At 28.2% G+C, this 14,362-nt stretch overlaps 1 protein-coding gene across 1 annotated transcript; it reads right to left on the bottom strand.

Moving 5' to 3' along the window:
* Positions 1-10,123: 10,123 nt before the first annotated feature.
* Positions 10,124-12,348, bottom strand: LOC110619863 (BAG family molecular chaperone regulator 1). The gene is made up of 4 exons (XM_021763436.2): positions 11,597-12,348; positions 11,251-11,507; positions 11,035-11,181; positions 10,124-10,572 (listed from the first exon to the last, which is right to left on the bottom strand). The coding sequence occupies exons 1-4, from the start codon at positions 11,841-11,843 to the stop codon at positions 10,351-10,353; spliced, it is 873 nt and encodes a 290-aa protein (XP_021619128.1). The 5' UTR covers positions 11,844-12,348; the 3' UTR covers positions 10,124-10,350.
* Between the last annotated feature and the right edge of the window lie 2,014 nt (positions 12,349-14,362).

Raw genomic sequence — 14,362 nt, 5'->3', positions numbered from 1 at the left:
CTGGAAGAAGCTGAATGCCTCCTACTTCTCTCAACGTTAGTTAAGAGTCAATTATGAGACGCTAACCAGAGAAAGGCCTCGACTCATTGTTGGCATTATAATCCTCAAACACGTTTTCAAATAGCATTGTCAGGACAAGATGATTCAACAAGAGAAAAATATGTAGACTTGACTGAAAAGTTACTCGAAGAAGTAAACTTCCAATAAATGACATCAGGACCCCTACCTATCACCGGAACTGGTGTCACAGCAATGGCTAAAAGAGCACTCATAGGGATGAATCGACTAAACTTCTCCCAATCCCATTCCCCTTCAGTTGTAACATAATTCATCACCATTTCCATTTTCATTACCTCCAGCAAATATAATGTGGCAACACTCAACAAGCATAAATTACCACTACACCAATAATCCATCCAGAAAAGGGCTCTATGCCCATCATCCAAAGACCATACAATCCTTAGTTGTAACCATTCCTAAGCATCATAGATACCTTTCCGAAGGGAGGAGCGTTGTGAAGGTAGTTTACATTGTGTTAAATCAGTAGATCGAAGCTTATACTTTGCACGTAAAACTCTGACCTAGAAAGCTGATGGATTCGTTATGACATTCCAAGCCAGCTTCATGAAAAAAGCCATATTGACCAAAGAAGCCTCCCTAAGCCCAAGACCACCCACCTTTTTTCCCATACAAATCCTCTCTCATTTCACCAAAGAAATTTTCCTCTTCCCATTGCCATCACCCCAGATAAAATCTCTACAAATACTATCAATATCCTTACAAGTACATAAAGACAGTTTTATAGTTTGTATTGCATAAAAAGGAATAGTGGCAAGGACCGATTGTGTCAAGTTAATCCTACTCTCCAATGAGAGCTGTTGCGCATTCCACTCAGACAGTCTTCTTCTATGATATTCCCACAGTTTAAAATATAAATCAAACAATTTTCAACCATTACTTTATACTCAATCTTTTTTTTATATATAATATTGTTTGCGAATCTCTTTAGATTGATGATTTAACTTATATAAAACTTACTCTAAACTTACATCATTACAATAAATATTAAAATTAATTTTAAAAATTTTATAATAATAATATTTTATTATTATTAAAATTAATATAATCATAATATAAATAATTATTAATAATAATATATAAAAATATAACATAATAATTAAAATTATAAATATTAATAACAAATTTATAATAATAATATATATTGTCGCTCATAATTATTTTAACAATTTTTGTATTGCATTAAATTGGTGCAGTTTCGTTTTAAGATTTATTAATTAATTTTTTATTAGTTGTAATAATTAAAAATATTATATTTTAATTTTCAGCCTAAGTTGATATGATTTCTTTAGTGGAAATAATGCATAAAAGGTTGAAGAATATTGTTATATATGTATGTGAACGGAGAAGGCAGCAGTATCTTAACGGCTCACCTACTAAAATATATTTAATTTATATTTTAATTAAATTATAAAATTGCATAATCAGACTATGAAATGTTACAAAAGTTAGAATTCGGAGCAATGGGAATTGTGTGGGATGACTAAACAATTTAAAACATTTTTTAATTAAAAATAAAAATAGAAGAGGAAAAAGCAGACCAAAAAAAAAAAGCAGTCGGATATGGAATTTGAATGTGTAATTTTAGACCACTATTCAAAGCCATCACGAGTCAATTTATTTCTTTATTTTTATAAATCAAATATGTTAAATTGTGGACTTTATTTAATTTGTAATATTAAGATTGTTAGGCGTTCTACACCTTAAAGTAAGATCGGACCCTAAAGAAGAGTACAGTCCCAAAACTCATTAGGTCATTCTCAAATAGACCGATTCAATACCGTAAATATGGGTAGGCCGGATCTATCATGAATGCAGGTTCAACAGAAGATAATTTAATTCGGTAATATGACGTGAGCGAGAATAGCTAACTCAGTCATTTCGCAACTCTATCTGCATACGCGCTGAAAAAAATTAAACGGTCGCTGGTGTGAAATGATATTTTAACTTGTTCGTACGTACGATCTGAATAACAGAGACCTGTGGTATTGTAAGAGGGCGGTTATACGTTATTAGCCAACAACAAAAGAATAAAATAAAAAACCGTAATCTTTTCCAAAAAAATTTACACTCGTTCTAAAAATCTATTTTCTAAATTTTATAATATCAGAATTTATTTTTAACTTATGATTGCCAACTAATTCAATAATATTACTTCATATAATTAATAATTCAATTCAATTAATGTAATATTTTTTATAAAAATTTCAGAATACACGTGTTAAATTAATAATAAATTGATAAATAAACACGTTTTAAATGAATTTTGAATATATTTTAAAAATGATTTAACTTTATTTTAAACGCCACGTACTCTCAGAGAAAGAATTCAATTTAAATGTTTTTAATACAAGTATTTAGAATAAAATTTAAAATATTTTACAAAATAGTTCTCTAAAAAAATTCATTTTAAATGATTTTATAATAAAAAATTTTAAAATAATGCTATAAAAGATAATTCTATTAAAAAAAATTCAATTTAAAAATCACACTATTAAAAAATTATGGTGTTTTGACATATTTTATAAACCATTTTGGAAAATATTTTTAAAAATTTATTCCAAATACTTAATTTTATCATTAAAATTGTGATAATGTGTAAAGAAACAATTTTGGATCTCGGCATGGATTTTATTTATTTATTTTTTACAATGATAAGGGATTATTTCAAGATATGATGAACTCATGGCTTTATGGATAAAGTCTTTCTGCTAATAAAATAAATCACTTGTAAGAAAAAATAAAAAACTGAATGCTTTCTTAATCATATAATTTTTTGTTTGTTTGAAATTAACTTTTTTTTTAATTTAAAAAGAATTATTTTTGTACACTCTCATATGAGAATTAATTAAATTAAATTTTTATTAATTTTTTTTTTATAAAGCAGAAGATCCAACTTATGCAAAAATCAAAATCAGAAAAACCTGAATTGCTGAATGAGAATCTAAATTTGGATCAAATCATCATCTGCATGTCCTATATCACCATATATCATGATGAGAGAAAGAGCTCTCACTCTACATTTATAGAGATAATCTCCTCTCCTTGTCTTTTCATCTTCTATATATAATTTTAAAACTCTTCTTTCTATTATTTTTCAACAATCTTTTCTTTTTCATCGAATAAAAAACGTCTTTGTTTTTTAATTTGATTATAAATTTTTATCCCCATCTGTCACATTAAATTGTGAAAAAATTTTATTTTATTTTATTTTATTTTATTTTATTTTGTATCTTATATTAGCAGTCAACACATTAATTTACAATGAGGAAGTTTTAGAGTTTGCTTTCTGTTTTTTCTTCTATCTCTCTAATTGGTGACTTTTTTTTTATGAAAATATACTTTTATAGGTGAGGATGTATGTATACGTTTTCTTTGGCTTGTGAAGCCATGCAAGACATTTGTTCCTCTCTTTGTACTTCAATAGTGGAATCAACATATTCCGGCAGTGAAATGACAATTTGATATTATCGGCGTTCAAGAGTCTTCTTCTGTCAAATCATGATTTTCTGAGTCAGGGATCTACTATTTTTTAGAATTTTTTATGTGTTAGATGTAATTTTTATCTTTGAAGATATATATATATATATATATATATATATATACTCAATTTATAAAAGAGATCGACCCATTATGCATCGGTGGCCCAATTAGATCAATGCAAAAAAGTACACATCTATTTTTGAGCTAGAATACTGATTAATTGGGCCAAAATTAATCCATAAAGTTAGAAAAAAATAATTAGCTCCACACATTAATAATATCAAATAATGGATACCAAAACTTATTGAATTAGTGGATTTCCATTTATAATATTTCTTATTGTGTCCAATCTCTTCACATTTGCTACATTTCATAAAAATCCTTCCATACCTTGAAAGTTTTCCAAATACAGTTGCTCTCTCTAATTCTTCTAGTTCATTTCTCCTTATTTTCTGCTTTTTGTCGCTTTTTTTACTAGTAAGCTCATTTGGTATTATTTGGTTCCTACTATCAGCTTTTGGCTACATATCACTTTCAGTTATTAGGTTTTTTGTATGGCTGTATATTCTTATATATGTCTCCCTCAAATAACACTCATTCACATAGCTCTCTGATTATTCATTGTTTTGAAAATAACAATATAAACATGCATGCAATAGATTTCATTTAATTGCCATCTCCGACAACCATAGCTATTGTTTTTCAAATCCATAATAAATTGACTTCCACCACCAAGCACTTGAATATGTAAACCCCTAGAAAAGCGTGCTTGAAACAAACAACTACACTCCTTCGTTTCATCAAGTTTTTTTTTTTTATGGATTTTAGGACAAATTGATCCTTAAAAACTCTGCATTGTTTCTCTCTTTGCAAAAAGTATCTTCATTAACTTGGTTCTAATTATCTCAAGCATGGTGATAATAGGTTTATCTCTTATATCTAGGATACACCTATTAAAGCATTCACACAGATTATTAGTGAGCATGTCACATACTGCATTAGTTTTGAAGCAAGCCCTTTACCAATTCTCATAGGACCTTTCCCTTAGCCATTCTCTTGTATCACTATTATTTCCTTCAATTTTATCTAGCCACATATCCAACTTGGCCTTGTATGCAACTCTTGCTGCCATCCAAATCAAGTGCTCCAATTCTTTACCCTTAAATTTGTTTCTAAAACTGGTGTACATGTGCCTAACACATAGTCTATATTCAAAATTTGAAAACATTTCAAATATGACATTCAGTAATCTCTAGTACACCAACCAACAATTGAATAAAATAAAAATAACTACATGTTATTATACCATAGAGAAATGAAATTAACAATTACAAAATTTAATAAAAGTGCAAATATAAAGTTACCTTTTGCCTATTAGACATAAAAGTCCAATGATGGTTGTTTTACATTTGTAGATCTTCTTTTAAATGTTCCATAAATCAATGTCATGTGTCTGTGCATTCTCTTAGCACAATTGAATATGATATAGGGAAGATACAATTATTAGGATCTATTCCCATTACTGATAGTAACTGTCCACCATATGTACCCTTTAACCAACACCCATCCACACATATCATTGGCCTATAACCACTTCTAAAGGCATTCTTAAGGACTGCCAAGCAAATGTATATGCCTTGAAACATTCCTTTCTCCTTTTTAAAAACTATAGAACTCCTAGGATTAGTCCTAAAAAGCTCACATTTATAATCATGCGGTTTGTCATATTGCAATGCCTACTCTCCATGTATCATTTTGAGAGCAATCTCTTTTGATCTCCATGTCTTAATTCTGGTAATAGTGTTACTGTAATCTTTCTTTAATCTTGATACTATTCCATTTATGCTCCAGTTCATGTCTATCCTAAATGTTTCTAAGTAATGATTAGCAATCCATTGACTAAGTACATGAAAATTCTTGAATATTTTACACAGTTGCACTCAAGACAAATAGATTTGATATGCATTCCTTTTGTCTAGTGGATATTTAGAATGTAGCCCACTAGCTCAAATCCTCCATGGACAATCTGCTTTTTTACACCAAGCTTATACCCCCAATAAGTCATTTACAAGAAAGTGAATTTGAAACCTATTTTTTATACCATATGCCTTACATGCATCTTTAAATTCCTCTTTATTTGAAAATATCATACTCACTTTGAAAGTTGGATCTCTAATATCTTTTTCCATGTTAAATTCAGGAAACATCATTGTCATTTTATCATCAGAATTTGTCTCACTATAAAGATCTTCGGATGAACCATATTCAGAATCAATTTCATCTACTTGAAAAGTAAAATTAGTATCAATAACATATAGTTTTACTCTCTCCCTATTGCCTCTAAGCCCACTATGTTGTGAGCCTTTATTCAACTCATTAAAGACAGTTTGAACATCATCATCTCCTTCTATGTTGTAATTATTATCCACAAAATCACATTCACGTAGACTCTCCTCCTCACCTACATTCACATGAGCCTCCTCCTCACTATTATCATTTATAGTAACATTCTCATTTTAAATGTTATGACCCTCCTTTCCATCTATATTAAGACTGTTATTGATAATATTATTTAAAAAATCATTAAACTTGTCATTATAAATGCTGAATATGAATAATCATTCACAAAAAATGTATGATATTCAGAATTCCTGACATCCTCATTAACTTTACAATGCCTCTCTTGTTCACATTTTGGCTCATTAATTTCACCAATAGGTTGATTTTCATATGAGCATTGAGTTGCATCATTAACTTCACCCTCATTACCTCTTAATAATTTACTCTCTGGCTCATTAACTTCACCTACAAGTTGATTTTCATGTGAACTTTGAGCAATAAGATCATTTGCATCCATTTTAGGACCACACAGAAATAATAGTGTTCTTCTCTTATATTTTTTTCTTTGAAACCGTATAAGGAGGTTTTTCTTTTTCAATCTCTTCTAAAACAACACCCTTGCTTTTACATTTCATTGCTTCTCTTTCAAATTCTTTTCTCAAATCATCTACTGTCAAATGCTCAACATATGCTTCTACAATTCCCCATTCAACAGCATGTTCACATATAAATGGTCACTCTCTAATACTCTAAGACCATCCCTATAATCACTACCAAGAACCCTCCAAAAATACCTCAGTGTTCCCTCCAACTTCAAAGCTTGACAAATTTTATCAATTTTTACCTATGAAATTATATCACTTTGACATTTTTCAATTGGCCAACAATCTCAATCAAAGTATGAGTACTCACCCTTAACTCCCAAAACATGTAAATTTATTGTAAATTTTACAGAACCACCAACTCTTGCCATTCAATATTGCAACTAATAAGTTTCAATACTTTCAAATGAAGGAAATAAGCTTGTTATGCCAGTTGTTATGCTTGTGACCATAGTTGCACGTACCCACTTTGCACCCACTTTGCATGTTGTTTTTGCATTCTGTTTCTGCATATTTGTTTTGAATTGTTCAGCGTCTATTTTCCCTCAATTCGAGATTTACGCAATATAGCTTCATGCTCGGATTGAATCTTGTTTTCAGTTGTTAATTCAAGTATAAATAAGGACAATACCTCAATAAAATGGCATGGGTTAAGTTCTGAAGAAATCTGAGCTACATTCCTATGTTCTTAACTACATTCCTCTGTTCTTAAAAATTCTGCAGAAACTTCAAATATTGTAGAAACATCAGAAATTCCAGCAACTTCATAAATTCCAGGTCCACTGCTTCACTTACATTCTCGGGTGTTCATCTTCAGAGTCTACATCAAAAACTTCTTTTTCCTAAATAAATACCATTAAAAAAAACCATAAGCAAAAGGGATTATATTCAGAATCACAGATTTGCATTATATACCTTTTAAGATAAAAGTGTGCAATAAGAGATAAATTCAATCAAAATAACAAAAATAAATTTATTGCTTATCTGAATATTGAACGAACCCCTACACAAATGCTCCTCCTTAACCTATTCAGCAATGAACAAATGAAGAAGAAGAAAAAGAAAAAGAAAAAGAACAGATGAAGATACAAAACATAATTTGTAAGGCACTTCTACATCGGCTAACATAGAAATTGAGAAAAAGTTGAGTTTCAAAAACGTATCTACCAGTTAGAAATGGGATACTTGGGATTTGCTTATCTCATGCAGAGCTTTGAAGCCTCTGATATGGCAAAATAATTTAATTTCAAAATTTTTTAAATGCCACATGGGATTTATCATAAAATTGACCGAAAACTCACTCGAGTGACCGTTTCAGATAACTATCTAAACATTGATAATTTTTCTAAAACAAATTAAAGTTTAGTGAATATAGTGAAACAATAATTTAAGTTCAATTACTGGGAGTGAAAATTATTCTAGTTAAATCTTTGAGAAATTATAAGATTAAAAACAAACTAACAAAATATATCTAAATCTCTTTGCTTAAGAAAAATAATTTATATTTAAAAAATATTTTTTGATAAAATAATTTATTTTTTTATTATCTAATTTTAATTTTAAAATATAATATATTAATAAATTTATATACATAGATGTTAATAAATCTTCAGAATATTGAAAATAACTTTTTCTTTTAAAAATAAGAAGTCATTTTCTTTAAAATTACTTAATTTTTTTTATAAAAAAAAAATTTTATTGATTAATTTTTTGAATATTTCAAATTCCAAAATATTTTTCATAAAATAAACCAATGCTAAAATTGAAAGAAATTATAGGAAGCTGGTAGGTCCAAGTCCAAGAATTAGCTCTATCCATCTCACCTAAGCAGCCAATGAAAAAAAAAATTATATGCAAAACTCCACTATATACTGCATGTGCCACATATATATACATTCTCATCTATATAATATTAATTTTTTTTCTTAAATTATAAAAATTTATATCCTCCATTATTCGTGAATAATAGAGCAAATGTATACCAAATAATTTCCCTTATTTTAGTGGAAACATCATGAAAATTGTTTTTGCATACCACCATTATATTCCATTGTCTTGTATCACCTAGCCTTGATAGAATTGGCATTGCATTCTTGAATGGTTGGTCCCAGATGATGTGAGCTGCTTCCTTGGAGCTATATGCATATGTCCTTATCTTACAGCGAGATTATGAATATGTATAGCTCCATCTTCACTGGCATCACCATTTCTGCACAGAGAATGACACTGTTAAGCCATTTATAGTGGAGCTTCAGAATGCAATTTTCTCAGGAGAATACAAAACATTCCTTGTATATAACTTCCTATGATCATTATTTATCAGTAACCTTTCATGTAGGGTTTTGAAAGGTTGGAAAAGGATAAAGACAAAGAAAAGGAAAAGAATGTCTCATAATTTTCTCTTTGGAGAATCTAGTTGAAAGACAAGAGAAAGATGTTGAAAGAGTTGATGAAATTGATTAGGTTTTTACTACTTTTACCTTCCAATATTGCATTAAAACCCACTTATTTTTCTGCTATGTTCATCAAAACAAGCATTGGGACCATGTTTAATTATTCTTTCTGATATCTTTGTCACAGTGAAAGGCAAAGATTTGCTTTTCCCATCTGATTAATTAATTTGTTTTCACTTTTCATAGAAAAATATCAACCAATTGGTCACTGTAAGTATAGCTAATTAGTAATTTCCTTTTCAAGAAACTCTGGTGAATCTTGTTAAATTCTTATGTTAGATATAGAGGGATTTATATATAAAAAATTAATTTTCTTCCATTTAGTCAAAATTATTTATACAGTTTGCTAATGGTAATGCAAATGCAATCAATTTTTTTTTTAATTTTATTCTATTTTTTATTTAAATATAATAAATCAAACTAAACTACATCATATTTTTATATTTTTTTTTCCGAATACTCTATAAATGTATTTAATATAAATTTTTAAACACTCTTTAATCTATAATTAATTTTTAGAGTGAATTAAATATCGACTCATCTTCTTATTTAAAGTTTTTATTATTGCTCGGCCATAATAACTCTATGCCACCCAATTTATTTCTTTTAGCATTTATTTACCATTACCAGATCAATAGGCAACTACATAATCTTTGTTTATCAACCATGCTTAATTAGCAAATTTATTCTAATCCCTTTTTTTAATTAAGGTTATAATTCTATATAATACTAGGAGAAATAAATTGGAAATTTTAGTGGGCTTATCTTCTTTATTTGGTTCACAATTAGAGACAGGCAATTCCAGAGCACCACACCCTGCCTCCAAAGTCAAACCCACCTTTCTATCATTTTCGCATGATTATCCCCTTTTTTTAAAAAAAAAAAATCATTTAAAAAACTTTATCCTTCTGTTATTATTATTATTATTATTATTATTATTAGAAAGTAATTGATTAGAGGAATGGAAACAAGAGAGGAAAATAATTTATTTCATCATTAAATAAGAATCAATTATAGGCTATGAATTATGAACACAAGATGAGTTGGTCTTTGGTCCAAAGCTCTATACCCTGAGAGTCTGGAGTGATAGCTGCTGCAACAAGTTCTTCAATACAATTTCACAAATCACAAATTGATTACTACTAATTAAAATTCCTGCAAATAGTATATATTTAAAGAAAAAATAATAATTAAACCTCTCCCCCTTCCAATCCACCATTTGCTGTAATATACAATTTGCAAATTGCCATTTCCGGCAGAAACATTATTCTCTTGACCCAGAAAAGAATGACTAACCAGAGAGAGAGAGAGAGAGAGAGAGAAACATTAAACTAAGAATTTTACAATGACAAATCCAATCAATAGTATTGAAAATGGAGCATTGGCTCCCCTTCTTAATCAAAAGTTTCCCAGTTTGTTGTGATCACAAATGACTCAGAATGCATCAGTATTTGCTGTTGTACTGGCTTCTGCATTGGTTTTGGCTTTATCCCAGTTGAATTCTCTTCTTCCTGCTTTGAGATTTTCTCCTCAATTCTATTATCTATGGAGTTTAGCAACTGCAACTTCAACTTCAACATATCCAGAGTTTCAATGTACTTTTGAACTCTTCTTTCCTTCAAGATTGAACAAGACAAGCAAAAACAAAATCATAAACTTTTAACATTATCTTCAAATTTAAAACTAATCAATTCCACAAGTATTATTAGAAAATTCAAATGATACAGTAGAAAATGACATTTTTACCCCAATTACAAGTCCATATGGCCTACTTATACACATGGATGTATTACTTAAAACTGGTATAACTGTTAACCCATCATAAAATTGGTATACATGTAGAATTGAAGAAAATGATTAAAGAACTTTTTGTCATTATCCCCAAAAGGAAAAGAGAGAGAGAGATAATGAGTGGGATTTAAATTCAACCAATATGTGACAGTAATGCTACAGAGAATTGACTGATTGCAAGTTTTGAGAAATTTTTGCCTATTGTCATATGAGTCCCACTATTATTTTACATCATAACTTCGGATAGATGTGGTCTAAGTAAGTTTTTTTTTAAAGTTCCATGGTACCTGCATTCCCTTTTGCAACTTCAAGTCTCCCTCAGCAGCAATTCCATCCAATGATACTAATATAGTCATCAACACATCTATCAAATTATCTACATCCAACTCTGCAACTTTCTCACCTCTAGATCCTGTGGATTCCAAGGCTTTCACCTATCAAATGGCAAAACTTAGTCCTGTTCTCACTAGAGGCAACTATGAACAATTCCAAGTATGAGTTACCTTTGTGTGGAACTTGTCAACTTCCAAGATGATTTGCTGCAAGTGCTTTGAAGCCTTCTCTTTCTTAGCAGATTTAAGCATCTCAAGTGAACGCCTCTCTCGGCTTGTAATGTCCTCAATTAACATAAGTTTTGATCCATCTTTCACTCCTGCAATGTCAAGAAATGCTTTGGAATCTCTCTCCTTCTTCTTGTATATCAGTTTCTGATCCTGAGGGTGCACTCCAGTTTGTTCTGCAAGCACCTTCTTCAATTCCCCTGCAACCCAAAATACCAATTCTTCTTAATACATCTTATTCTTAAACCTTCATCCAAACAAAGAATTGGAGTTTTAAAGATTCAATTACCAAAACTAGCTTGAGAATTAATACAGATTTGGTAATTCAAAGATCCATATTTAATTCTGATTTTAATACTGGGAATTGGAACAGAATTCTGATTGGAATTAGAAATCCTCTTTTGCACTAGCATTCCTCCTGGCCTAATCTCCAAGTCCTCAACGTTGATATTGCCATTGCATCTGCCATTAAGAGTGCTTTTATTGGCTGCATTAAACACCCATTTCATCTTTGACTTCATTGACTCCATCTTCATATATTCTTGATGGAAATGCTCTAGCAAAAGTAGAGAATTTTTTTCCCAGTTGTTGGAGGAAACCCCAGAAGAGAAGAAATAACCTTAGATCTTTCAAAAGCTCAATGGTATAAGAGAAACCCAGCAAAGAACCGTTGCTAGAGAGTGATATTGGATCATAGTATTGAAGTAGAACAAAAACAAGAAAGCAGTTTCAGTGGAAGCCTAGTTCATGGAGCCATGGAAGCAAACACGCAGCATTAGGGGAAAAAATGGCGACTGTGACAATGATTATCAAGAACATAGACAAAATCCTTTTTTTTTTTCAAATGAAAGAACAGTACTACAGAAGAAAAGGTGTGTTAAAGAGAGAGAGAGAGAGAGAGAGAGAGAGAGAGAGAGAGAGAGAGAGAAGGAGGAGGAAGAAGTAGTTCTCTCAGGAAGGCAACGACCAACGAGGAGAAAAGAGAAAAAGGAAATGAAAAGGAGAAGAGGAAGTAAAAGGAAAGAAATGAATGGCCAGCGAAGGAAGTGTGTGAAGAGAAGAATCTATCGGATATATAAACTTGGAAATATTAATAATAATAATAGAAATATTTAATAATAATAATAATTAAAAAGAGAAGAAGAGAAGGGTCGCTTTTGTTTTTGGAAATTAGTCACGTGATTGGAGGGGAAAATAGCTTCTTTTATTTATGTAGAACCATTGTTTTATCATTATATATTTATTATTTTATTTTTAATGATATAAAATATTATTTATTTTAATATTTTATATTTTAAAAAATTATATTATAAAATTTTTAGTTAATTATATTAAATATATTGCTGAAAATATTTGAATATAATTTATGTAATTTAATTTTAAGTGTTAATAATTTTTTTTAATAGTAACTGGTACAATTTTTAAGTTAATTATTATGACATATTACAATAATTTTATGCAATCGCAGTAGATATAATTTTATATTTGATATATTTTTTTATTACTACTTAGCATCATTTTGTAAGTAGAAAATTTATAATTTTATATTTGAAATAATTTTTTTTAATAGAACTTATTTTAATTTTTAATAAATTGTTTATATTTAATTTCATAACGCATAACCATAGATATTGTGTGAATTTAAAATTTTAAAATTAAGTACTCACAAGTTTAATTTGATAATAAATGTATCTGAATAAATTTAAAAAATTTCAAATTTATTATGGTATTTTGTTAAATACAGAATTTTATATTTTTATATTAAAGATATTTTGATATCTGGCGATTAATTTAAAAAATTAATTATAGATTTCATTATATATATAATAAATTTAAATTTTGAAGTTAACTAATCAATTATTCTAATATGATATTTGAATATTTAGGTTTTTTTTGTTATATGATGATTTTCTGAGTATTATTATGTCCGTAAACTAATTTTTTAAGAATATATATATACACTGACCAATAAAAAATTACATATTTGCAATAATAGTAATAAGTTTCCGCGATTAATTTTTAAAATAATAATAATCAAAAAAATTATGTATTTAAAATAGAGTTAAAAAAAATAAGTCTGCAATAAGATTTTATATTTTATCATTTTAATTTATTTTATATTAATTAAAAATAAATAAATTTTAAATAAAATAAAATAAATTTTAAATTTTGAAGAGTTACACGGTAAAAGTTCATATAATTACTTTTAGCTTTTTTTCTCCAACGATGATAGGAGAATGGTTCTCTCTCTACTTTCAAAAAACACTCTCTACTATTAAAAAATAATTTTTCGCACTCCTTTTATGTTACCAATTATCAAAACAGGTTAATGGGGGAACTGTTTTCAATTTATTTTTTCTGATTGGGTTATTTCCTATAGGTTGTCGACCAACCTCTTGTATATACCTCCTATGTGACGGATGATCTAACGAATTTATATAAAATAAAAGGATATCAATAGTAAAATATATTATAATTCTATATAACTCTCATATTATAAATTATATATCGAAATCGTATAAAATATATATTTATATATAGATTCTGTAATATAAAATTCACTTTAATTTATTATTTATTTTATTTAAATTCTATAAAATATATGAATTTTTCAACATTCATATCAAACGAATTCTTTATATACTATAATTTAAAAAAGAATTACAAATGTTTTTTTACATATATCCAAATATATTTTAAAGAGATATCTTTAATTGTTTATATTTTGCTTTTAATATCATTGAAAAATTTTTAAAATAAACTTTTCAACTATACATTATATGAATTTTTTTTATTTATATTAATTGAAATATAAATTATTAAAAATGATACCTTTAAATATAAATTTTTTTAAATATATGAATTTTTTCGATTTATATTAATCGAAATATAAATTATTAAAGTTAATATCTTTTAAATATAATTTTTTTTAAAATATTTATAAAATATTTAAAATGTTTCCTAACATTAAAATTTCATAGAATAGATTCGAAAAAAAAAAATTAGAATGCCTGAGAGACCGGTTCAAAATTTTAAACCAAGCTTTGATTACGTA

Source organism: Manihot esculenta, chromosome 1, assembly GCF_001659605.2.
Source record: "Manihot esculenta cultivar AM560-2 chromosome 1, M.esculenta_v8, whole genome shotgun sequence".
Lineage (NCBI taxonomy): Eukaryota > Viridiplantae > Streptophyta > Magnoliopsida > Malpighiales > Euphorbiaceae > Manihot > Manihot esculenta.
Note: the sequence above shows the minus strand (reverse complement) of the source record. Positions and strands in the feature narration are given on the sequence as shown.

Coding starts and splice junctions, on each gene's coding strand:
- LOC110619863 (XM_021763436.2), bottom strand. CDS start 11,843: ATGAAGATGGAGTCAATGAAGTCAAAGATGAAATGGGTGTTTAATGCA. Junction 11,182..11,250: donor TTGACAAGTTCCACACAAAG/GTAACTCATACT, acceptor GCCATTTGATAG/GTGAAAGCCTTGGAATCCAC. Junction 10,573..11,034: donor AGTTGCAAAAGGGAATGCAG/GTACCATGGAAC, acceptor TCAATCTTGAAG/GAAAGAAGAGTTCAAAAGTA.